The sequence below is a fragment of the Schistocerca piceifrons genome, chromosome 3 (genome assembly GCF_021461385.2).
Source record: "Schistocerca piceifrons isolate TAMUIC-IGC-003096 chromosome 3, iqSchPice1.1, whole genome shotgun sequence".
Lineage (NCBI taxonomy): Eukaryota > Metazoa > Arthropoda > Insecta > Orthoptera > Acrididae > Schistocerca > Schistocerca piceifrons.
The window spans coordinates 446,547,398-446,573,734 of NC_060140.1; the positions used below are offsets into that span (position 1 = coordinate 446,547,398).

General features: G+C 37.8%; 1 protein-coding gene across 1 annotated transcript in view; it reads left to right on the forward strand.

Annotated features, from left to right (window-relative positions):
- LOC124788733 (juvenile hormone esterase) overlaps positions 1 to 26,337 on the forward strand; it is a 181,259-nt gene that overhangs the window by 133,247 nt on the left and 21,675 nt on the right. The window contains exons 7-9 of the mRNA XM_047256016.1: positions 3,034 to 3,200; positions 11,277 to 11,421; positions 16,145 to 16,277. Of these exons, the coding sequence (XP_047111972.1) occupies positions 3,034 to 3,200; positions 11,277 to 11,421; positions 16,145 to 16,277 (445 nt within the window). The remainder of the gene's footprint in view (positions 1 to 3,033; positions 3,201 to 11,276; positions 11,422 to 16,144; positions 16,278 to 26,337) is intronic.

A 26,337-nucleotide genomic window follows, 5' to 3' on the forward strand; every position in this document is an offset into this window, starting at 1 on the left:
CCACCGGAATTTGGGTGTACGCCTTTGTGAAGTCAATCTTGCTGAACACCGCGCAGCCCGCCAAGGCATAGCTGAAGTCTTGAAGGTGTGGGACTGAGTATCGGTCTGGCACCGTTCGCGAATTAAGGGTGCGATAGTCCCCACACGGGCGCCACGAATTGTCTTTTTTGGGCACTAAATGCAACGCCGATGACCATGGGCTGCTCGATGGTCACATGATGCCTTGCCGCGGCATGGCCTCGAACTCTGCCTTTGCTGCTGCGAGTCTGTCCGGCGCGAGTCGACGTGGGCGACACGATGTGGGGGGTCCGGGTGTGGTTATTATATGGTGCACCGTGGAATGTTTGATGTCTCTCGGTGCACCGGTTGGGTGGGTGAGGTCGGGGAATTGTTCAAGAATGTCAGCGTACGGTCTGGGGCACTTCACGGGTTTAACGCTGTAGTATGCAGCCTGCAGGCACTGTCCCACTATCTTTAAATTCGTTGTGGCGTCGATGAGCTGGCCGTTTGCGATGTCGGCTAGCAGCCCGTAGTGGCCGAGAAAGTCTGCATCCAGGATCGGCTCATTGACGTCGGCCATGGTAAAAGTCCACGAGAACGTGCGCCGTAGGGCTAGATCTATATTGCGGCTGTGTGTGCCGTAAGTTTTAATAGCGGATTTGTTCACCGCTGTAAGGCAGAGTGCCTCGGCCCGCTTGCGGTCTCGTAACATAGAACGGGGGAATATTGAGAGGTCGGTACCTCACGCCTACCCCCCGTTCCGCAACAAACAGATGCTACGATATCATATTGCAGCTGGGTGCGCCTAGGTCCGGTCGCAGCTGGCGTTTGGGTGCAAGCAAGGAGCGTGGCACCTGGTTGCTTCGTTGCCGAAGCAGGCGTGGTACCAGCAGTAGCCACTTTGTGCGTGCTGTGACGTCGGCGAGGTACCGTTGGAGCGGCTGTTGCTGCATTGCCGGCTGCGCGAGCCGCGCTGCCTGTCGCCCGGTCTGCTGCCACTGCGGCACATGCTGCCCTCTTGCTGCGAGTGCGCCAACCGGTCGACTTGCATCGAGAGAGCTGCCACCTGTGCAGTCAAGTTTTGCACTAGCTGGTGCAGGTCGGCATCCGATGCGGGTGCGGGAGGCACTTGCCGCCATGGAGGTGGGGGGACGGAGTCGTAAGCTGCCGCAGCCGCAGTGCTAGGCGCCGTTGTCAGCCCTTCGTGCACCCTGTCGGCCAAGTTAGTGACGGCGTCCAGCTGCATCTCTGTCTGCGCGGCTATCACTGCCTGCTCCTGAGCTGGGAGGCTGCGCACGCAGATAGTGCGTAACAGCGAATCTGGCACCATATCGGACTGCACGAGGCTCCGCAAGTGGCGCAGGAACTGTGAGGGCCTCTGATCGCCGCATTCCTCTAGCCGCAGCAGTTGGTGCACTCGCTGTTCCTCTGACGACGAAATCCGCCTTATCAGCTCTTCCTTGAGCCATTTGTAGCTTGACTGCATCGGCGGGGCAGTGATTATATCCCGCACTTCGGCCGCATAGTTCTGGTCTAGCTGGCTCATTATGTGCCCAAATTTCGCCAGGTCACAGGTCACGTGGTTGCTCATAAATACCGCCTCAACCTGGCTGAACCACATTACGGGGTCGCGCGGCCAAAAGGGAGGCAGCATGATCAATGCCTGTCCAGCGCTTGCCGGCGTTCCGGCGGTCGTACGAGGCGTCGGTGTGGCGGGGATTTGAGCGCCAACATTGTTCTAAGCTGTCTGTGGCTGCACGGCGTCCGCGCGTGTAGTCCATGCCTGTAGCTCACTCTCTAGCCTCATGTTGTGTGCGAGCAGTTCTTCGACGGTCTTTTGCAACTCCTCTAGTGTCGCCATCTTAGTTCAGAGTCGAATTCTCGTACAAGAGGAAAGTACACAGCGAAAATAACACGACAAGGGAAACACACGAAAAAAAAAAAAAAAAACACTAAGCAGTCCGCAATCAAAACATATGCGCACAAAAACAATACAAAAAAAGTTAGTTAAAAAAAATTTTACTACGGAGCACTGTCCAGCGCGGGCGTATACGCGCAAGCCTACTCGCGGTTCCACGTCTCTCGTGCCGATGAACGTTTGTCACCACGTGTTTTTTTAGCCTCAGATCACGTCGGGGTCACCAGTGATGCAGGAACGCGTGGTTTCCCCGCTTCACTCACGTGCAGTGAACCGGCTTTATCGCCGCGCCCACGCACTGTGCTCAAGGGAGAGGCCTGGTGACAAAAACGACTAAAGCGGTTTCAGGACAGGACACATTTATTATTCCTACCGTTACAATAAATGACAAATAACGTTGTTCGCTAATGTCCGTCTATACAGGTGCGTTGCACTGGCGGCACGGCTCGATCACCGATCCCGGAGGGTTCACACTCCAATGACGAGTTGTGGCGCGACCGTGTGGACCGAGTGAGGCAAAAGGCCTCGTCACAGAATGTTCTGCTCCTGGCGCGACCGGAGGCGCCGTAACGTCTGCAAAGAAGCGAAAGACACTTTAACAGCGACTGCGTTTACGACTGCGCATACGCATTTACAGCGGAGTCACGTTGACTCGACACACGTGGTCTGCGGCGGAAGAACTGGGAGACGTGTTTCGCGTCGCGTTGACTAGCTTGCACTGGCTGCCTGCTTTGTTCCTGTGCTGTCCGGTGTGCAACGCACCATTGCCGAAATTCTGCGTAACAGTACAGCTGCCCCTACTTGTGTCGGCAGTGCCATAGTTCAGCCCTTCGTGCGTTGGACGGTGCTGCCGTCACACTGTCATACAAAGAAGCATAAACTACTATTTAGGTGTAGCTCCTAGAAGATTATGCACACCTGAAATTCTCATTTCCTGTAAAATACTTTTACAGTTAAAACATTTGTTTGTTATTGGTGCGTATAGAACAAGTAGACATACTGTTCCATGCGTACTGACATAAGTTACACTGTATTAAGATAACAGTTTGTACTGAGTATGGTATGTAGTTTTGAAATAAATACTAATAGATCTCATTTTTGTAAACAAATTTCAGCTATCTTTTCAAATGAGTCACTGAGGCAAGAGATTCAAGACAGTTTCCAGAAGCTGCTGCCCATATCATTGCTATATGAAAAAGCACCAAATGCACATCTTATTACAAATGAAATATACAGATTTTACATGTCTTCTGGAGGATTTTCTTTTAATGCACTGACAAATGTAAGCATTGCTTAATGTTAATAAGATTTATGAAGGTAAAATAATATTTTAGAACATAAACAGTTTTGAAGAAAACATAGGACTTGCCTTATACATGGCATAATCTGAAATTGACAAGGAGTTGTAAACAGGTATACATGTTTTCCACTAAAGTGTTCCGTTTATGTGAGTATACCACACTTTAAATTGAACCAAAATCTGGGACACTATTTTAAGTGTCCAATATATTGATCCAATTTGTAACATGATGCAGTTATAAACCAAAAATAATATTACAGAAACTGACTCTGTCCACAAAAGTCTCCATCCATATGATTATAGTTTTTATAGGTTGATGGAGTAACATGAAGCACTGAAGGCACTAAACTCATATTTTGGAAGAGAGAGATCTCTTGTCTGGCAATACGTCTTTAGACAGGATAACTGCTACAATAATACCTTAGCTGATTATTTCATTCAAACTTAGCTAATTGTCTGTTGACACAGACCTCAATTTAAATGTCATCTCGTACCATCCTACCTTCCTGTGTTACTAAACAGTTATCCATTAAACTGACAATATCTAAATTCTGCAGCTAAATAATGTGCTATGGAGCTGACAGTATATATTAATCATTGTCTATATAAACTTCATTGTGTGTTTGCAAATTTATCACTTATAACATTTCTTGGACTTGAGCTTTATAAGAAGCACACACTGTGAGACTGAAGGCTATCTGATAGTATTTTGGGCATGTAATGTGGCACAGAAAGCATTACAACTGAGCAGAGGCTATGGGAGAATCACTCTAGAGGTGATACAGACAAAAAATCTGGAAATCTACTGATTTAAGTGATAGAGCAGACTGCCCTGCACCTGTGAATGATAATCTCATAAATTATGAAACTGGTCAGCCATCCAAGTGCTTCTGTTTTGAACATGTAGGGAAAGTGGTTTTAAGGACAAAGAAACTGTGAGTAGGTGTTACACATGAACACCATATCCCAGAACATAGAGGTCAGAGGGTTGCCCACTGTGTAAGGTAAGGATATGCAGTGATCTGTGGCAGGTATGACAACATATTACAGTATTGGTGCAGGTAGAACTGTTTTAGAGCACACCATTCAGGCCACATTGTTGAACATGTGGCTCTACAGCAGATGACCCCTACATGTTTCCATGTTGACTCAACACCATTGCCAGTTATGATTGCGGTAGGCACAGGATCATCAATATTTGGTGATATATTAATGGAAATGGGTCACATGGTCAAATTAATCACATTTCTTTTTACTCTAGTTTCATGGTCATGACTGGACATGCTCCCATCCAGGCAAGGAACTGGAGAAAACATGCACCAAGTCACAAATGTAGGCTGGTAAAGCAGTATCACGCTATGGAGGACATTCACCTGGTCTTCCATGTGAACAAACAGCTTATTTTCATGCTTGATGTCTTCCCTGACAGCAGTAGCATCCTCCAGCAGGGTAACTGCCCATGTCACAAGACAAGAAATGTAATTAGATTTGATTTGATGTAGCACTAAGCTACAAAACAATGGCGCCAAGTGTAAATTACAACTATGTTAGTTCCCTGAATAAGTGCAAGAGAAATAATAAAAAGTACTTAATGTGTAACAAATTTGATGTGTATCATGATCAAGTATGTAATGGATGTTTTATTACCATAAACGTTTCTGAAAGAAGAAAGAGGGTGGCACAAAATTGCAAAAATGAAATCTCACACAGAGCAAGCACATCATTGTATGAACTGCAAGAGCAGACATCTGAACTCTGCTACCATAGGACACATGCTATAAAGGTAATAATGTGCATAATCTGTAAAACTATGTATCATTTTACATGTGTAAATGTGAATCCAAGACAAAAACAATGGTATTGCAAAAGGTGTAATGTCTACAGCCTTGGCAAAACAATAACGAAAGACCGCAAGGAAGAAATCATTGCTATGCTGTTAGAAGAGATTAATGCTTTAAAATATAAACATGACAATCTCAAGAAACTAAGAAATGAATGTGACACTAAAAGAAACAGTGAAGTGTTATTAGATACTGGTGCTAAGACTTGGGCAAGAAATGTGGTGGTGTATGTAAAAAATGAAGGAAAATCACTAAAAGCAGTATTGAATGTGTGAAGTGTGAGTCAAAATTTCATTTTCAGTGTGCAGATATAGACTCCTCATTGAAAGGAAATGAGAACTTAACAAAAACATGGAAGTTCAATATGTGTTTTGATATGCTAAATAGGCCAGCAGATATTCCTATAACAAACAGATTTGAAGTGCTCAGTGACAATAGTGACAATGATGCTTTTGTAGGGCACACTGAACATATCCAAATACCGAGTGTTGCAATAACTGCTCTCAAGAACACTACAACATGTAGATATACAAATTCTACATGGTGCTGTTCCCATTCTTGGAAACACCTCCAACATGATTCAGATTGTAATTGCCTGACAAAGCTTGGGATTCTCACTGATAGTCATGGATGGGGATGGCTTCTTGAGTAAATGAAGTGGCAGAAACTCTGAAAGCAACAGGTTTTGTCAAGTCTGGGGCACTGTTTCAAGTAATGAAGTACTGTATGTTAATTTCAAGGAAATCAGTAAGTTATTATCAGAAGATTATGTTGTTCTATTTGGTGGCTCAAACAACATGTTCCAAAATGAAACTTTAGTAGCCTGCCAAGAACTATAGAAGTGTTTGAGTTATCTGGGACACACAAATGTCATATATGTCAACATCCCGCACTGATATGATATACTGCACTGGTCATGTGTGGACAAAGAGATCAGCACTGCAGATGAACATCTCTCAAACATATGCAGTCGTTTAATGACAAAAGACATTCATATTGGATGAGCCTCCAGACTCCATTGTTCATTCATGTGCAAATATCCAACTGAACACGTTGCAGTTAGTAGTTTATGCTGCAGTTCAGTGGCATCGTTTGTGTATGGTTGTTAATGGCAATCATTTTGAACTCCTACAGTGATGTCTTTAAGTTGAACTTTAAGCTACACTTTCACCAAAAATGAGGCAACTTCATCAATTAGATTGCAAGTTAGGGACTTTTAAACAGTGGATACATTTTTTTGGACCTCTCTGTATATGAAGTCCAATTAATGTTGTGGATGATATGAGTATTCTGATCAAGGATCCCAACCCTCCAATGAAGATACAGTACAGACAGTCACTAACCAAGTACACAAATGGTTCACAGCAAACAGCCTAACCCTAAATTTTCCAAAAACTAACATTATACAGTTTTAAACATTAAATAAAAAACTCTACTTTCCTGAAATGATCAAACATCAAAAAATTTATGAAACCACACATACAAAATTTCTAGGCATCCATATAGACAGCCAGCTAAGATGGGCATAGTAAATTGATCACGTGGTCAAAGAAACTTAGCACAGAGTGTTTTGCTCAGAGAGCTACTTCCCACTTTGTTAACAGAGAAATAGTGCTTTTGTCATGTTTTGAATATTTCCATTCTGTACTCTCTTACGGTATTATGTTCTGAGGAAAGGCTACACATTACAAAAACAAGCTGCAAGTTTGATATGTGTTGTCTGCAGAGATCTCTTCAGGACACTCAGGATATTTGCTGTTACAAATCAATATATATACTCACTAATGATCTTTGTAGCCAGCAGCAAGGAATTATCCCAAAAAGACTGTGACATTCACAAGCATTACAGAAGACAGGGGAAAATTTTCCACCAAGGTTCTGCAACTTTGACAAAAGTCCATTGGGGAATAACCGAGTCAGGAATAAAAGTTTATAACAAGCTTCCCATCAGTATAAAAAGGAATTTGGTAACATGCAGGTATTGATAACATGCGAGGGAAAGTAAAATATTCCTCAGAGTACAAACTTATTATAAAATGAATGAATTCCTAGAGTTATGAGACATCCTTTGAGTAAAAATACAGGAAAGAAAATCTTTACTTATTTCATGAAGGCAAAATTGTGTACTTCTAACATAAATTATAGCCATAAAATGTAAATTTATTTATACCATAGTTTAAAATGTGTACTACCATTTATTCTACAATATTAAATCTTCACTTTAACATACTTCTGGGATGAAAATAAAAATTTTGTACCTTAATTTAAATCATAATGACAAAATTTAAATTTTGTTATTTATTTGTGACATTGGGATAAAGATGTGTACTTCCATTCACTCTGCTATTTTAAGCACTGGCTTGAACTTATACCAGTAAAATGCAGGTTTTAATCAGTCATTCATAGAAAATAAGTATTTGTATGATATATAAAATGCTTACATAATTTTGTATTATTTCAATTGACTTGTCCTATATTCCTAGTACATGCTTTGTGCAATATATAGTCAACAGGACTGAATAAAAGAATCAGATAAAATTAGCAGAAGTTTCACAAAGTTCACAAGTGGCAGTGATTGACTTAGAAAATTACATTATGCTTTCTGAAAGCAGACAGAGTCACCATACATTTTGATTTCCAAGCACTGAATGACGAGCCTGTTACTTTTTCAGGATCATTACCAAGCACTGAGCAGCCAACATAGATATTCACATTTTAACTACTGGGAGTTTGCTGAATGCTACTTCATGCACAATAATTAGTTATAGACATACATATTACAGTAATTACAAAATGGTAAAATACAAGAGAATTACAAAGTAATTAACATTATCATCACAAGTCAGTGTACTCACTTTTAAGCACCATGACCACATCAACCAAGCATCTCTATCACATATGATTTCTAAATTCTTCTGCTGGAGAAGTAGACTGGAGATCTCAATTTAATCTATCCACCTGGTTGCTGCTCTCCCCTTTGGTCTTGGGCCCTCAGTCTTCCTTCCATGATTATTTTTTCCTCTTCTCACAAGATGGCCAAAGAACTGAAGAATATTTTGGCTAACATGAGAGAGAAGGTGCTTGGAGATATTAAGTTGCTCAATAATGGGCTCATTACTTTCTCTCTCAGTCCCTTTTAAGTGCAGCATCTTGCAACAGCACTAAATCTCAAATGCTTCAAAGCACTCTGGCATTGAGGGTCCATGTTTCACAACTGTAAAAAAAGACATGAGTGTTTTGACAAGCCAGATTCTTGTACTGTTTGTTATCACTATGTTCTGCCAGATTGTGGTGAATTTCCTCATAGCAATTTATCCTAGTGTGTCCACCTTCTTATCTCACCTTCACAACTTTCTGTGCTACAGATGGTTGCCCAAAGACAAATGAAAGTACATAGACATCCTATTCCTGTAACTGGAATTAATATAAAAGGTAAAAAATTGAAAGATATAAAGATAAAATATGCAGTGAAAAAAAATTTGTTTAATCAAAAGCTGTATAGTTAGAAAATGGAAAAAATAGTAGGTCTTGCTTTACAGGAGAGAAGTTTTAACATGCATGGAGATTCTCACCAAGCAAGAATAATTTGAAAAATTATTGTTCATAATTTCCGTTTCTAACATGTATACATTTTTAAAACAGAAAGAGACTGTAGCTACAAAATTATAACATTGGATTTTGGAAAGTATTACATCTTAAGATTAAAACATTGGGGCACACAAACATCTTAAATATGAATAACTGCTGAAATATAAAGTTTTAAAGAAATTACTTGTATGAGGAAAATGTGGGCTTTCAAATAATCCACATGAACTAAATGTGCTACTGTCATCAGAGATTGGTGTCCCATAATATAAATTATGAAGACTGTTGAAATACTGCATGGATAAGAATTTGTCAGTTTTGACCACTCAGTACATGCATTACCTGTATACTGGAAAAAAAAGAACAAAAAATTTAAGGAGTAAAATTATAGCAAGTGGAACTATTCCACCTAGCTATGTTTCATAATGTCAAATGGCAGACATTAAAGCATTTTCAGAACTTATGATAACCAAGGATGACAGTCCTCATGCACTATCAGATCTAGAACCATGGATCTGCCAAACAGACCTAGTCAAAGTTCCCTGAGGTGCCTCTGATTTGTCAAGAACCAAGGTGCATCAGGAAATATGGTGAGGGTTACTGCCACTTAAATTATGTTGCGATTTGTGGGTGGATATTTTGATGTCTAAATGTGGTATTGATTTTTCATCTAATTATAAAGAGGGAGTTGTATAGCTTTGTTGGCTGGGAAATCCCTAGGGATTGGTTCACCTACCTGATTGGAAAGGGTTCTGTTCTGTTTCTCTATGGATAATCACACCTTTCCATAGTTGTATGACTGTTGTGGTATAAGTGTGTCTGTTGAGTGTAAGTAATCATAGTGGCTGTGGGATCAGGTTCGTGTGCTATGATGATTAAATAAGACATGGGTGAAAACCGATGCAGGTACATAGCCTTCTCCACTCAAGGTGCACCAAGGGATCAGCTGAGCTTAATGCACCCATTCTCATTTCATGACATTCTGAGCAGAGGTTTATAATGAAATTTAAGACTTGTCCCAAAATCTTATGATCAGGAACTGTGCATCATTACCTCTCATTTACTTGCTGACAAAATACTGCCATGAGGATTTGAAATGGCTACACCAAAGTTGAGTACCAACACTCATTAAACTCATCTATGGAGTGGGTTTCTGATGTAGTGTTTGTTGCTCAGAAGACATTTAATTTCATTTGTACAAAAATTTGTTATCTTTATTTGGACTGGTTGTGTGTTCTCTTCTTCACTGCTGTAAATTCCAAGGACAATTCATGAGATAGTGGCATTTTTATGTCATTCTAGAATATACAGGGTGACAATTATTGAACTATATGAAATAAAATTGTCATAACGTCTGAACGGTTTGTATTAGGATGTTCAAACTGCATGGTTGTCTGTGGGGCATAATGGGAATTAGTATGCGCTGTGTTTCAAACCAGAGCCAGGAAACTAATCAGATGAGCTGCACAACAAATGGGAATCAACTGGGAGACACTGCGAGAATTTGTTGTTGAAGATCTGCAACTCTTCTCATTCAAAATTCAAACCTATCAACTATTAAGCCGCAGGGCCATGGAACAGTGGCTGTATTTCACCAACACTATTGTCCACAGAACCGATGAACAGGACTTTGATGTGAATATGGTTTGGTTTAGTGACAAAGCCCGCTTTCATTTGGATGGGTTCATCAATAAGCAAACCTGGCACATTTAGGAAACTCAGAATCTACATTTCACAATTGAGAAGTTTCTTCACCCTCAGCAGGTGACTATGTGGTGTGATATGTCCAGTCACTGAATAATTGGTGTGATATTCCTTGATGGCATGGTGACTACCAAATGGCAGGTGAAAGTTTTGGAACATGATTTCATCTCCATTATCCAAAGTGACTCTGATTTCAACAGTATATGGTTCATGCAAGATGGAGCTCGACCCTATTGAAGCAGGAGAGTGTTTGATGTCCTGTAATAGCACTCTGGGGACAACATTTTGGCTCTGGGGTACCTAGACGCCACTGGCATGGACCTCAATTGGCGACCATATTCTCTGAATCTGAACACATGTAACTCCTTTTTGTGGGGCTATATTAAAGACAAGGTGTACAGCAATAACCCCAAAACCATTGCTGAGCTGAAAACAGCCATTCAGAAGGTCATGCAGAATTTTGCAATTTGTCTGTGCCACATCATTGCCAATGATGGCAGGCATATTAAATGTGTCATAACATACTTTTGAATACCTGTAGTGGCATTTGCATGTTGAGTAAACTGTGTGCATGTCATAGTTTGTAACTAATTTACAATTTTTTTCATATAGTTCAATAATTGTCACCCTGTAAGTGTATACTTATGAGTAAGAGTGTCAAATACCATTTAGTTTGCAGAAATAATTTGTACCTTGAAGGTGTCCCTGAAAAGTTGTTAATAGGATCTGAACTGCTTAATACTCAGCTGCTATTTGGATGACTAAATTTTCATCAATATATCTAAAATTATTCCATACAGTGCTAAATAATTTCTTGTTTAGTTATTATAATGAATTCATGCACTTTAATTTATTCTAATTTGTCGTGGCTATTGTTTTGATGGTTACTGATACATGGCTTACAAGTTCACTTGGAATATTTTTGCAGGTATTTACAGACGGATTATTTGTATGGAATACTGATGAAGCAGTAAGACTCAGCAAAGATTCTGCTCCAGTGTATTATTACTTTTTTAATTATAGAGGAGTGTTTAGCTTTAGCAAAGTTTTTGCACATTGGAATGCTACAACTGGTGAGAAATTATACATGTTGCCTTTTTTGTTTTTTGATGTCTTTTTTCCACAGTTGTTGACATACAAGTTGTATAGATTGATTACTGTCTTTGGCAACTGCAATGAAAATCTTATTAAGACCAGACATGTTTTGCTTTAATATAAAGAATTTTCAGTATGCCAGATTTCTTTTTTGTTTACTTCATTCTTGTCATTCTTCCACCGTATGTTTTGGATGTTCAGCACAAAGCACTCTCAGTGCACCAAATATTCATGTTTCTGTGTTGAGAGGAACTAATGTCATCTCACCATTAAAAAGAAAAATATACACATGGAAGAACAACAAGAATGAAGTAAACACCAAGAAACCAGATCAATGAAGATGCTTTAGAATAAAGCAAAATGCATCTGGCCATAATAAGACTTCCATTACAGTTGCATAAGATAGTAATTAACCTACAGAACTGAAGTGATAAATTTATTCATGTTGATTCATGAGAGTCTCTCTCTCTCTCTCTCTCTCTCTCTCTCTCTCTCTCTCTCTCTCTCTATCTCTATCTCTTTCTATCTCTCTCGCTCTTACTATGTGTGTGTGAACTATTAGAAGTCCCTTTAATAATGGAATGGTTCTTTTAATAACAATAACAGTTACAGTTACAATACTTAGTAATCTGAAATAATCTTAGACATAATGTTTTTGTTTGTGTGGGAAAAAATAGAATTAACCAGCACTTGAAATTCTTTTAATGAGAAATGAAGCATTTTATCAAGCTGTTGATGACTTTACTCACAGAATCGTTTTGGTAGTATGTTTCCAATGTAGAGTATTTTGGTAATGTAATGTAATATTCAGAAATGATCATTTAAATATTGACACAAGCACAGTAAATGCCACTGCACATAAAGTAACATAGAGAGGTCCAGTGACCACAGAAGCAATGTCTAATTCTGTAAATGGGGACAATTATTGTTCTAACTGGAAAACAATATCTCAGATGTTCCACAAGACTCCATACTTGGCCCAGTCTTGTTTCTCTTCTGTGTTAATGACTTTGCATTAAGTATCAGCTCCCTGTCAGGTCTGTTTGCAGATGATGTTTCTACGTTAGTTGAAAATCAGTATTCAGAAAAAAATCCCAAATCTTTAGTCAGTACTCTCAGTACCTTAGAAACTGGGTTTCATTCAGACAGGCTGAATCTAAACATATGTAAGATTCACATGATGCACTTCAAAATCAAACCATCAAAATGTGAGCAGATTAAGATAATTCTTGACAACCAAGACACAGAAGAATTTTGCTCAGTCATATTCTTAGTATTAAATCTGGATAAAACTTTAAGCTGGCAGGCACACCTTGAGTACCTATCAGATGAATTGAACAGCTTTGCATTTGCAGTGCAAGTATTACCAACTGCAGCTGACGTGGAAATACATCAAGTATTATATACAAGCTACTTTGAATCCATTATTAGGTATGATAATGTTGTACATGAGGAATCTAGTGCAGAAATCTTTGGTGGATTACATGTTGTATGATTGGAAAATGAAGGGGATTGTAGTGGATATAAAGGTATTAACATCCGAGGCATTGAACAGTGACCACCAGCTGCTGGTGATGACCTCAAGAATTATGAATGAATGAAAGAAGACTAAGAACCACAAAAGGAGAATTAGAACATGGAAACTGAAGGAAAAGGAAGTCTAGGAAGAATAACAGAAGATTATAAGGGAAAATTTACCAAAGAATTAATAAAAAGCAGGAGAAGGGGAATGGGGACAACTTAAAAGTGATATGGTAGACACTGTAGGAGCTGTACATGGAAGGGCAAGTGGTAGAAAATAGTGGAAGGAAATGCAGTGTTGGAATGAAAGAGTCAAGGAGGTAGTGGGAAGGAAGAACAAGGGCTTCATATTGTGGTTCCAAGAAAGGACTGAGTTATCAAGAGAGGAGTATAAGAAAAAGAAGAAAGTGCCAAATAAGACAGTAGCTGAGAAGATAAGAAACTCAATCGAAGAATGGGTAAAGATGATGGAGTAAGACAGCAGAGCATATAAGAAAGTATTATGCCAGACAGTCAAAATAAGGAGGAAAGGTTTGAGAGAGGATACAACAGTGATAGATAAAAATGGGAATAGTGTTAATGATGATGAGACACTGATGACAGCATGGAAAGCATACTTTGAGAATTTACTAAATTCCCAGAGACTTGGAGATGAGGATAATAGATTACAGGAGGTAGAAGTAACCTTTCTTTTTGGCGTGTGGGGAGGGGTAAGGACCTGACATGGAAAGAAATGGAAATGGCACTGGACAAGATGAAAGGAGGAAAAGCATCAGGTATTGATGAAATGGTAAAGGCAGCAGGTGAGTTTTGTAAACAGTGGCTGTATCATGTGATGAAGATGGTGTGGAATGAGTAGAAGACTCCAGAAGATTGTTAAGTGGCACTAATTTTCCCTATAGTTGAAAAGGGATTAGGAATGATTGTAGAAACTACAGGGGTGTCACACTGTACCAAGGTACATGAAAAGTTCCCGGAGAGCAGAATCTGAACAAGGGTTGAGAACAAATTGACAGATGAACAGCATGGCTTCTGATCTTGGAGGTCAACTGTTGACCTTATACTTGCAATTTGCAGTGAGGCAGCTCCAGGAGCACCACTATTAATTTGGGGAAGACCTTATGGTGACCTTTCTCAATAGAGATAAGCGGTTTGATAGTGCCTGCAGGAGAAAGATCTGGGAAACATTAGAAAAGAAGAAAGTGAAAAAAGAGACTACAAGCAGAGTGGAGGAGATGTTGTGTGGAAGTATGAAATAAGAATAAGCTATAGGAAAATAGACATAATATACGGGAAGTACAAGAACCAAGGGGAACAATAAGAGTGGAAGACCAAGAACAAATAAAAAGGGGGTAAGACAGGGATGCACTCTTTTGTCCTTGCTGTTTCATCTATACATCAAAGAAGCTATGATAGAAAGAATTTTTTTTTAAAAAAAAAGGATTAAAGAGTGGTTTGAAAATTTTTGGTGAAACGGTATCAACGACCAGATTTGCTGATGATGTTGCTATCCTCAGTGGATGTTGCTATCCTCAGTGACATTTATTAAGAATTTCAAGATCTGTTGAATGGAATGATCAAGCTAATGAGTGCCTAATATGGACTGAGAGCAAACTGGCAAATGAAAAAGCTAACAACAAGTAGCAGAAATGAGAATAGTGAGATACTGGACATCAAAATTGGTGATCACAAATTAGACAAAGTTAATTAATTCTGCTGCTTTGGAAGCAGAATAACACATGATAGATGAAATGAGTAGGACATAAAAAGCAAACTAGCGTAGGAAAAGAGGGCATTCCAAGTCCACTGTCATCAAGCGTAAGTCATAATGTGAGGAATAAATTTCTGAGAATGTATGTTTGGAGCACAGCAGTGTATGGTAGTGATCAAGGTCAGTGGGAAAATCAGAACAGAAAACTACTGAACCATTTAAAATGAGGTGCTACAGTATATTCTTGACAATTAGGTGGACTAATATGATAAGAAATGAGGAGGTTGTATGCAAAATTGGTGAAGAAAGGACATCTGGAAAACACTGACAAGAAGAAGGGATAGTTTGATAGAACATGAGTCAGAAAATAACCTCCATGATAGTAGAGGGAGCTGTAGAGGGTAACAATGATGGGGGAAGACAGAGACTGGAACACACACAGCAAATAATTGAGTATATAGGGTGCAAATGCTACACTGAGATGAAGAGCTTCGTGCAGGAGGGGAATTCAAGGCAGACTGCTTCAAATCAATGAAACAAAAAAATTAATAATAATTTATTGATGATAACAATACACCACTCACTTAATTTCTGCCTGCAGGAAGTAGGTATTTCTATGGTGAAGCGGTATGCTCATACATTATCATATTGAAAGGTGAACCCATCTCGGAAATGTTGACTGTAGGGTTGAATAATGCTCTCGAGGATCCTATTCTGACACTATACTGCCCTTAGGTAGTGATGAGAGATGTCCAGCTCCAATAGAAAATATTGGCATGTAATAAGAGTGACCCTTCCTGATGGTCTGAGAGATTTTGACATATAGTATCATGCATATTTTGCATTCATCAAAGAAGTGGACACCAATGACCAAGTTCTCATGCCAGGTCTTTCCTGTTCCATCCTATTGACAAAGCACTGTGCTGGGGATTTATACTGTTGTTCTTGATGGATGCTTGAACGATGAATTGACTGTGGGAAAATTATTGCAAAATGTCTGGGTTAAGACAGTATGCAATGATCTCAGTCATCCCAGCTGCCCCCTAAAATGCAGTAATGGCTGAATGTTCAGATGAAGTCGCTCTTCTGTACACTAATGTGGAGTATAACATCTTGTGCTGACAACCTTATCTTTTTGCCTTTTTGATCATCTGGTACCTTCACTATATTATCTATAGTGTGAGTACCAGCATACTATGAGATATTTATTTTGGATAAGAGCATCATGACATGTCACCCTGTACCCCAGACCAAGTACCATCATAACAGATCTCTTTTTTAGCATCATTATTCTGTTCAAGTGCACATCAGCAGCACACTGATTTGTGTATCATTATGGACAAAACATTTGAATAGTAACCAGTTACCTATTTTGTAATAGCATATGAATTAGTGATGTTATATAATATATTAAGTCATATTTTTGTCTTAAATAGTAACAAATTTATTTTCATCAACAAAAAATTTAGGTGTTTGTCATGCTGATGAACTACTGTATCTGTTTCCAATGGAAAAATTGTTTCCTAGTGGTAAAAGGTCTGAAGAGGACATGCAGTTAATTCATACATTGACTGAACTATGGGCAAATTTTGCTTCAACTGGGTAAGTATGTTCATCTCCTGAATGCTATTCATCAGAGATTTAAAACTAGCATGAATATTTAATACTCCAGTCTATTTCTGGATCTCATATATTAGAGTATGTTCAGTATTTAGAGTGTGATAGTTCATATAATTTATTGGTACTTCCTTGATGCACTGATATTGTACCTGATCAGTATAACAGGAAGTTTGACAAATGAGTCTTTATTTGTTATAGATGTGAGACAAATGAAAAAGAGATTTGCAGGTTAACAATTCAGAGAGGAAAAAGAAATAAAAATAAGAAAAAATACCTACAATAGATAAAGGCAGGGAACAGCAAAAACTCCCACACATTCAAACAATTAACTATTATGCATTAAAATGCCACACATTATATTTCTCTGCATTCACCTACACAATTATGTTCACTATCTTTATAAAAGTGATATACAGATGAATAAAACTACTACTACTGCACCAATTGCTAATACAACTGTTTATCTTTTGGTGCTTGGGTATGGATAATATGCAAAAGAACAATAACAGATCTGCCCCAAAATAACAAATCTTCTCAATCTCCATTTTGACTTCAGAAGAGTCTGTACATACAACATGTCATTTTTCACTTAACAAATCAGATTATACAAATTTTAAATGACAATCTACAGCAAACTAGTATGTCCTGTAACTTATAAAATAATTTGATTGTACAGTTCACAATAGGGGTTCATTCATTAGATCTATGATTTGTGATAGTACCTTGTGTACAAATAATTGATAAATCATGCATATTATTTTTTATGGACAAACAGAATAGTGCTGTGTGGCTGTAATTAAACTGATGCTGTTCTGAGTGCTGCAGTGCAGGCTCTATACATTGCAGGATGCTGAAATGTCATAAATATGTTCATTAATTGGTGCACTCTGGAATATGCTGAAAAAATAATTGTTCCACTTGCTGCCACCAGGTGAAAATACAGTCCTGTAAGAAGTTAGAATGTGGTGTGTGTATGGGAAAAGGAGAGGAACCATCAAACATACAGTGATTCTGGCGCATTAGGATATGGTCACTAATTACAACATGTGTTCAGTGTGGTCTCCCAACTCATCAACAAGCTACACTTGTAACAAGGAATGGTCAACAACTGTTGTAACATATCAATTGTAATCGGGGTGGTATGTCATTATATGCTACCCTTCAGATCAAGAAGAATCCAGGTACATCCCTGACAAACATGATCTTTTAGATATGGCCACAACCATAATTCACATGGATTTAAATTGGGGGACCTGGAAGGCCACACAGCTTGAAATTGCCTAGAGATGATGCAGTTTTCACTGAAGGTTTCTTAAAACAAATCTTTCACCTGGCAAGTGACATGTGGTGTCACTCTACTTTGCATGAAAATAGTGGTGTGAACACAGTTACGTTCTTGCAAAGCTGGAAACATATGTTGCACAAGGAGGCCCTTATAATGTGCAGATGTCACTGTATACCCAACAGGCCCTCTTCTCAAAGAAAAATGGACTGAGGATATGATGATGATGATTTTTGATTTGTGGGGTGTTCAACTGCGCAATTATCAGCGCCCATACAAATTCCTAACCTTTACTCAGTCCAAACTCACCACATTCATGAATGATGATGAAATGATGAGGACAACACAAACACTCAATCATCTCCTGACCCCAACGGGGATCAAACCTAGAACCCTGTGCTCAGGAAGCGAGAAAACGAACACGAGACCACGAACTGCGAATGACTGAGGATAAAGGACTCACATAAGTTGGGTGCAGTGGATGTTCCTGCACAAAATATGACAGAATAGAACACCATACATGACAGTTCTGTGCATTCATGGCGCTATGCAGAACAAAATGTGTCTAGTCCTTCCAAACAATATTCCTTGGCCACATGTCATCCATTTCCATGTGTGCCAAAAAATGAAGGGGAAAATTATGGAATTTTAGCCTCTCTTGGGGCTTCATTTGGTGCACATTTGGATCTTGTAGGGATACCAGTGTAAAATGCGCAGCAGAATCTTTTGAACTGTTCACCAGGGGAGAGGAGCTTGAACACTGATTGCAGAATTTGAATCATATGGTGCTGCATGGTTGACTATAGCTACTGCAAATTCATCAGTAATTGCCTTGTGAATAGGCTATGCCCCTCTCCCTACTGCACCACCTAATTTACCAGTTTCTTAAAATTTCTTGATCATATTATTTAGCCCATTTTTTGGCATGAGGCCTCTTCACAACTGTTTCTTTGAGTGATATTCTCACAATGCAGTGTTATTACTAGTGCCATTCTGATAAAACCAATTTACCAGCACTGCCCAGTCTTTCTTCTCAATAGCCATTGCACTTTATACAGAAAACTTCAACCTTCTTGACCCTTTACAACAACAGTCACTTCACAAAAGCAATCAAATGTCGATAATAGACCTATGGTGATGCAGCAGCTGAGAAACCCTTAGCAAGAATGTATCTATTTTTTATGAATTGGAAAGGAAAATGTAGGTACATTACACATAAATAAAATTATTTTCTTCAGAAGTAAAAAAGTCTGATACATTCTTTTTTATTATAATAGCCAGGATATATTTTCTGCAATGGTTTGTCATTTACTAGGTATTTCGGTACAATTTGTCAGTCCTAAAAACTATGCAATATTACTAATCAGTAAAGCAGATACAAATTATATATTTATTACTAATACTTAAGATTTTGTTTGAAAGCAGAGTTTTAGGGCAAGCATGCACACATTACAAACAATACCCAGTAAGCACTGTTAACACACCCCACGTTGCTTACAGTCTTCACAAAATAACTTCTGTGTGATGGCAGTACTATTGGGAGAAATGGTTGAAGTGATGCTCCTTTATACTTCATTGGATTCTGGTTTTTCTTGTCTCTAGGGCCATAAAGTGGATGGTCAGCAAGTTAGAGGTAGGGGAAGGTAATACTGGCTTTTCTTTTCAACATACCTCATCCTCCGTCCTCTTCCTTTAGGCATAAGATGAATTAGACCAAATGCAATAGGCCTACACATATATTGTGAAAATATACGTTTCTATAATGTTCTACTTTAAGAAAACCTGTTTTTCACAAAAAATTAATTGAATGGGAAATATTATTGCATGCATTTTGTTTCTCAATTCAAAACTGAGACAATTACGTGTTATGAAAGATTTTTCTCAGGACACCAGGACGTTTATGTGAAAACTGGGACTGGTCCGGCAAAACCAGGATGTCTGGTCAATCTGTGGTCCCCCTCCCCTTTCCTCTCTGTCCATCTCCTCTTCCCCCATCTTGTTATCCATCTCCTCATCTTCACTTCCCTTGTCAGTTTTCCCCTCCCTGTCTCTCTGCTCTATCTCCTCCTCCTCCTCCTCCTCCACTCCCATCTCTGTTCATCATTATAGTATCACCCCCACCTCCAACCTGATAGGAGGATCATGGTTCTTACCCCACAGTATTTTTTTGATATGGTAATATGTGTATCAAGTTTGCTTAAAATTGATCCAGGAGTTTAGGAATAGCTTTTTACCTGCAGCTTCACCCATGTATACATGTCACATATTTCACACACATTTTTACTGATGTTTCACTTGCAAATCTAGAGAATTTTGCTCAGCAGCTTTGTTTTCATGCAGCTCAGTGTTTATGACAAATCTATCTATTATTTGTTGTACGATGATATAATTTTGTAGGTACATTCAGTGGCATAAGTGGATACTGTCTGCAAAACATGTTGCAAATAGAAATAGTAGGAGAGAGGTAATAAATTTAAACACCATGCATGATGCACCAGTTTTTCATGCCTCTCAGTGTTTGTGGTGATACTCCTCATGAAATATGCATCATACAGTGGTATAATTTTGCTGGTGTATTCAGCAACATATTTGAATACTGTCTGCAAAGTGTGTTGTGAATAGAGTTCTTAGTAAAGAAGAAATGAATTAAAATGTTATGCCTAATGCAGCACTTTTATTGCATGAACAGCAAAAATGTAGTATGTGAGTTTTCTTTCATCATTTTGTGGGCATTGTGAACAAGAATTTTTATAGGAATGTGTGGTATCTATTCCTGTGGACGTACATCATATAACATATAATATAATATACAAAAAGTTTTGTAAAGGTTTGGTGAATTATGTGTAAAACTTGTTGCAAGTCATTGAGTGCTCTCACTCCTAAATACCTGGTGAATGAAGTCTGAGTATTTGCAATTGAGGGTCTAACAACCCTACCACAACAAAGGTCAAACTTTAATAATGATTGTGGTGTTGCTCATGCTGCTAAGTACTGCATTTTCAGGCAACAGCATAGTTATTATGTGGCAGGTGTTATTAGAGCACAGTTAATAATGTCATTTCATGTAATAATGAATAAACTAAATATCATGGCTCAATCGTCGAAAATCTGGGTGGTGATGATTCCAAGCTCGGATGCAAAGAGGCCTAGGTTTTATTCTGCTATATTCAAAAGTTTTTTAGATGTGCTTCACAAACCATTTTTGAAGATTTCACTTTTGCAGGACAATGGTCATGTAAAAAAAAAGTAATCAGCACTCCAAATTTGAGTTAAACTTCCTTTTAATTGCTTTTATTGCAGTATCATGTGACACACAAACATCACTTCACAATACAAAACATACTTGAAAACATCTTCCTCACAGTCACTGTTAAAGTTCAAATTTTATAAGCTGACTACAATATGCGTCTTTCCAACATGATGTCCAAGACTTGACCTTCTAAAGGTTCGACTCTCTAACAACTTAACAACTGACTAATAATCGCTTACGCGCCAAAAAATCGGAGTTACAATACATCAAAGATCATAGTGACAAAAGAAAGAATACACATAAGAATAATATCATTGCAATATAAACATATCAATGTATCACAAATGAAATGAAATCTAAATGTTGTCTCAGCAATATGTTAACTAGTTTACAGAAATACAGTAGAATATTACTGGTATCGAGAGGTTCAGGTGAGGTGCCGTAATGGTTACGTAATTCAAGTACCATTAAACCCCCCCCCCCCCCCCCCACACACACACACAATTCCATGCCCAAGCTGCATGGGATTGGGTGTCCCAAACAGCAAGATAGCAAGGTAGTAAGTTACAGTAGTCATTATATAAAATAATAGTATCTTTGAAACAGTACATAGAGATTATTGATCCGCATGGTATAATATTAAAGAAATGAAATGTAATATATTAAAAGTTGCTTTAGCTATATCTTTTCAAACTTGCAAAAATTACTAAATTTTACAACAGGCCTCCCTTCACTTTCTTTACAACAGTACGCATGAATATCAAAATGTAATCTGTTAATCTGTAACATATTGTATGCAAAGAAAAACTCATAAAATTTTTGAATCTTAATTACAACTATGTACATGAGTACAGAATATGTCTCCTGGCAATATAATAAGAAAAGTATTAAAATTTTTCAAATAAGAGTCCAATTGTTATTTTCAGTCCATCATTTATACATAACTCACTTTCCATTTCACCACTGTAGTTCCTGTTCTCCTAGTTAAGTTTTTCCTCTAATAACAGATCCATAGATATTCCCTTTCATAGTTCCTTTTAGCTGGTGGGTTCTTTATCTACACAGGTAGTTGACCTGAAATTATTACATAGGCTTTACTCTTCAGTTCAGTATAAGTTCCTACACAAATATTCAGTGTTATATTGTGTCACCAAGAATGATCAAACACTAGTAGAATGACATGAAAGAAACAATATGAAAGATTATAATAGTCTAAAAATGATTCATATTCAATAAAAATTTTGTATATTACAACAAACATTAAATTTCTCATTTTCTAACATTACTTTTAAAAAAATCTCGTTTATGACATGTCATTAGCAAGCTTTTTTCATCCATAGCCCTTCAACATTCTGATGTGAAAGTAATTGAAATTTTTACTCTACTGTAATACGGTATCATAGTGTATAAATAAATTTGGAAATTAATTTCAAAGTTATTCAACCAGATACAGTTTACTACATTAACATGGAAATTTGTGACAAAGAAAAGTATTACCAGACAGCATTTAAGAAATCAATTGCTTGTTGATTTGTATTGAAGAGCATGAGGGCATGGTACAATTATAGACACTGCAACAAGGGAGGAGCAACACCTCAAAATACGTGGATGGAAAAGAAAGATAGAAATAGGTATTACTGGAGAGTTCAGCCTAGCCCCCTCTCATTAGCAGAAGAAGAAAAATAGAATAGAATCAGTGACAGGCAGTAGGATAAGAAATGAAAGGGGAGGGCTCAAAAAATATAACTGAGAGCAGAATATCAACAGCCGTCCACCAATATAAAATACAACACAGACATGGCAGAACAGACGACTGTGATAATCCCCCTACAGTTGCTTAAGAAACCCATCACTGATATATATTGTCTATCCCAATATTCACCCCCCCCTCCCCCCCAATACAGATCCAATCTAACTGTAGCACAAAAACCTACAATATGACATGTACAAAGAAGGAAGAAAAGTGCTCAGGGCTACACCAAGTCTTACAAAAACAGAAGAAATATTATCAAAATGACAAAAGTAGAGATTGGATTTTACAACAAGCATCCTCTTAATTTCATTAACATAATATGCAAAATATCAAAAGGTTTCACACTAATCCTAAAACATGTTATATAGAAAGACAAAATTCAGAAAAATGAAAATTGTTGGTATCTGTGTGTTGCCTCCATAGGCAGACAGAATGGTTTACCAATAATACACAAAAGAGTATTTTTAAACAATATTAAGCACAAAATATGAATGTCAAAATGTCCACCAAAATGTCTAATAACTAACATGAGTAAACTACACCTAAAATAGCACATGTCCTACCACACAAAGAAAATAAAATGCAGAAGCAACCATCAAAATATTTTCTTACATCTAGCCATATATATATTGAATAGTACGTATATTACATGTGTACGTGGTTCATCAAGCAAAATCATTTTACACTTCCTTTCAGCAATAAGTAAACTTCAGTACCATATATAGTTTCCACATCACGTGATAGGAAACAAACTTCATAAACAATATAAAATGTGAAAAATTTTCCTTGTATTCCAGGTTATTGAGATTTGCAAATTTCATTCTAGGTATCAGACTTATAAGGTTTCAATTCAGTTCCATTCCTCAAACCAAATAATTTCCTCAACTTTGGATAGATCAGTCTGTAAGCATTTGAGTGAGGATTTTCTTTCACCTCAAATGGCCCTATATAAATGTCAAAAAATTTCTTTAATTCTGAAGTCATAAGTTTAGATTTTTCTTTCATTTTAACCAAAACCAAATCACTAATATTAAAGTGTGAAAACCTGCCTTTTGCATCGTGTCTTTTCTTTCTGTAATCTGCTTGTTGTTTCATGGTGTCTTTTACAATTTGTTCTCTCTCCTGAGGTGACAAAATTTGACAAACTGGAAAGTCTATGTGTTCAGTAATATAGCTAGTGGGCCTTTTCTTAAACATAATTTCGAATGGTGAAAAGCCAGTGGATGTATGTTACAAACTGTTCATTATGTCTTCAAAATCATTTACATATTCAATCCAATTTACATGGTTCTTACTACAATATGTACTGTACAACCTCCCTATCTCTCTCATGTACCTCTCTGCCGGATTACTGGACGGGTGATAAACTGAAATCAAAATATGTTTTATGTTTGCATTTTCAACAAAATCTTTCCATACTTTTGATGTAAATTGTGAGCCATTGTCTGACAAGATTGCTTGTGGAGCACCTACTGTATTGAAATAATCACTGGTTAGTTTATATGTAATCTGTTTACTTGTGGCTTTCCTTAATGGATACAATTACACACACATACAGATGAACATATGATATAAATGTAGATAGCACACAAATAAAGATCATAAAGTGTGCCAATGTTCATTTTAAATTGTATACCCACATGTTCAGCCACTGATTAAAGGCAGTGAATCTCTAAATATTGCTATAAGGCTTGTTGAAAGGAGACCTGAATAGCTTTTGTTTTCAGATGAAGTTTGTTAAGAAGTTTCTATTGTCTATTAAATCTATCCTTCTGACACATTCTGGTACTTTTGTGGGGAGGATGAAAGTTTGCATTGAGTCTTGTGTTGTGATTAGGGACTTCACAATTCATCTGAAACTTTGTCATTCTGTCTTTCAGTTATCTTAAGAATAAAATGGGCTATCTTGTGTGTGTGTGTGTGTGTGTGTTTATATATATATATATATATATATATATATATATATATATATATATATATATATATATATATATATATATGGTAGTAAAAGCAGAGCTGTGAAGGAAAATTTGCATGATTCCCTTATTTTAATTCCGTGGAATATTCTAATGGCATTCTTTCTATTTTAAATCTACTGAGCAATACTAGACAGTTTCCCCAGAATATTAGTCCATAACTTAGACATGACTGCTTATGAGCATGACAAGCACTCTTGACAGATTCCACACTGGTATACAGCTTCAGGGCTCTTCAGATGTAACAACAGGTATTTAACTTACCAATAACACACTCAGTGTTGCCATGGTGGTCTAGTGGTTAGAGCACTAGCATCTGGCCCTGGAGGTCTTGGGTTGACTTTTACATATGATTTGGACATACCATGGTACTACAGCATAAATATTAAAAAAGTAATTCATATATGTGGCATTTACATACTTAATGTCTAGTCTGACAAGGATGAGACAGGCTGTGAAATTGTAGTAGGAATCATTCCTGTATTTGCCTGTAATAATTTAGGGAAATCATAGGAAACCTAAATCAGGATGCTCAGATGAAGGTTGGAGCCTCCTTCCTCCCAAATGTGAGGCCAGTCTGTACAAAACAGCATAACCTCATTCAGTTTATCCCTAGTGTACAATACTGCTTTGAAAAGAAGTTATTCAGTAATGTAAAAAGCTAGTGTTACCCTATTCATTCATTTCTCAATACCATTCACAGTACACACATTATTTCATAATGTAACCCTATGCACTACATTAGTTGACGTCAGTTTCATGGTGATGGTGCTAGGTTTGCATTTTGTGTACTGTAATTTTTCATTTGCTTTCTGAGATATTAAGTCAGTATCCCTCCATAACAAGTGAGGTGTCTAGCTGAAGAAGAGAATAAGATGTTAGTGTTATCAACCACAGGGCTTTGGAGTGAAATTTTCCAGAGGCTTAAAAGAAAAAGGTATTGTAGTGCAAAAGCATCGTCAAATAACAGAGATGTGTTTTTATTACTGTTGTTATTAATAATATTTACTTGTGTCGCATTTTGAACCACACCATTGCTTTGTGTTATCTAAGTAATCCTTGATTGTATAAGATATTTAGTGTAACAGTTACATTTAACCACCATTCTAAATAAATTTGTTTTAGTAATTTCTTGAGATCATATGTTGGGCAATTTTTTTCCTTAGTAGAAAATACTGTTTTGAGTTTCATGTTTATTCTTTCCTCAGAATTGTAAGTTCATTCTAAATCTTGATCTGTGTTCATGAGCAATGCAGCTTGTGAAGTAATTATCAATAGTCTATTTTATGTGCATAACTAACAGGTAAATGTACTCACACAATGTAGATGAAATTCACAATCTTTTGAGCAGATCTTCACAATGAGCCAAGGGACAGTCAAATGAAAACCAGTGACATGCCACAACAAAACCATGGAATGGTTCCATTCAAAAGTGATCACCACACATGTTAAGACATTTATCCCATCTGGGATTCCTTTTACACAGAAGGTGGTCAGCCATTAATGAATCTGCAACTGCACCCGCTCTTGCACTTCCTTGTCTGACTGTAACTGACATTCACACATGCATTTCTTCAGATCTCCAAAGATGTGAAAATCCAACAGTGAAAGATCCAGGCTGTTTGGAGAATGTTTCAGTGTTTGCAAACCAAATTGCTGACATACAGCCTTTGTCTGACTGGCTTTGTGGAGGCAGTTGTAATCATGCTACATAGCGATTCCATCTGACAGCATTCCCTGGGCATTCTGACTTTATGGAGCAGTGAAGTCTCTGCAAAATG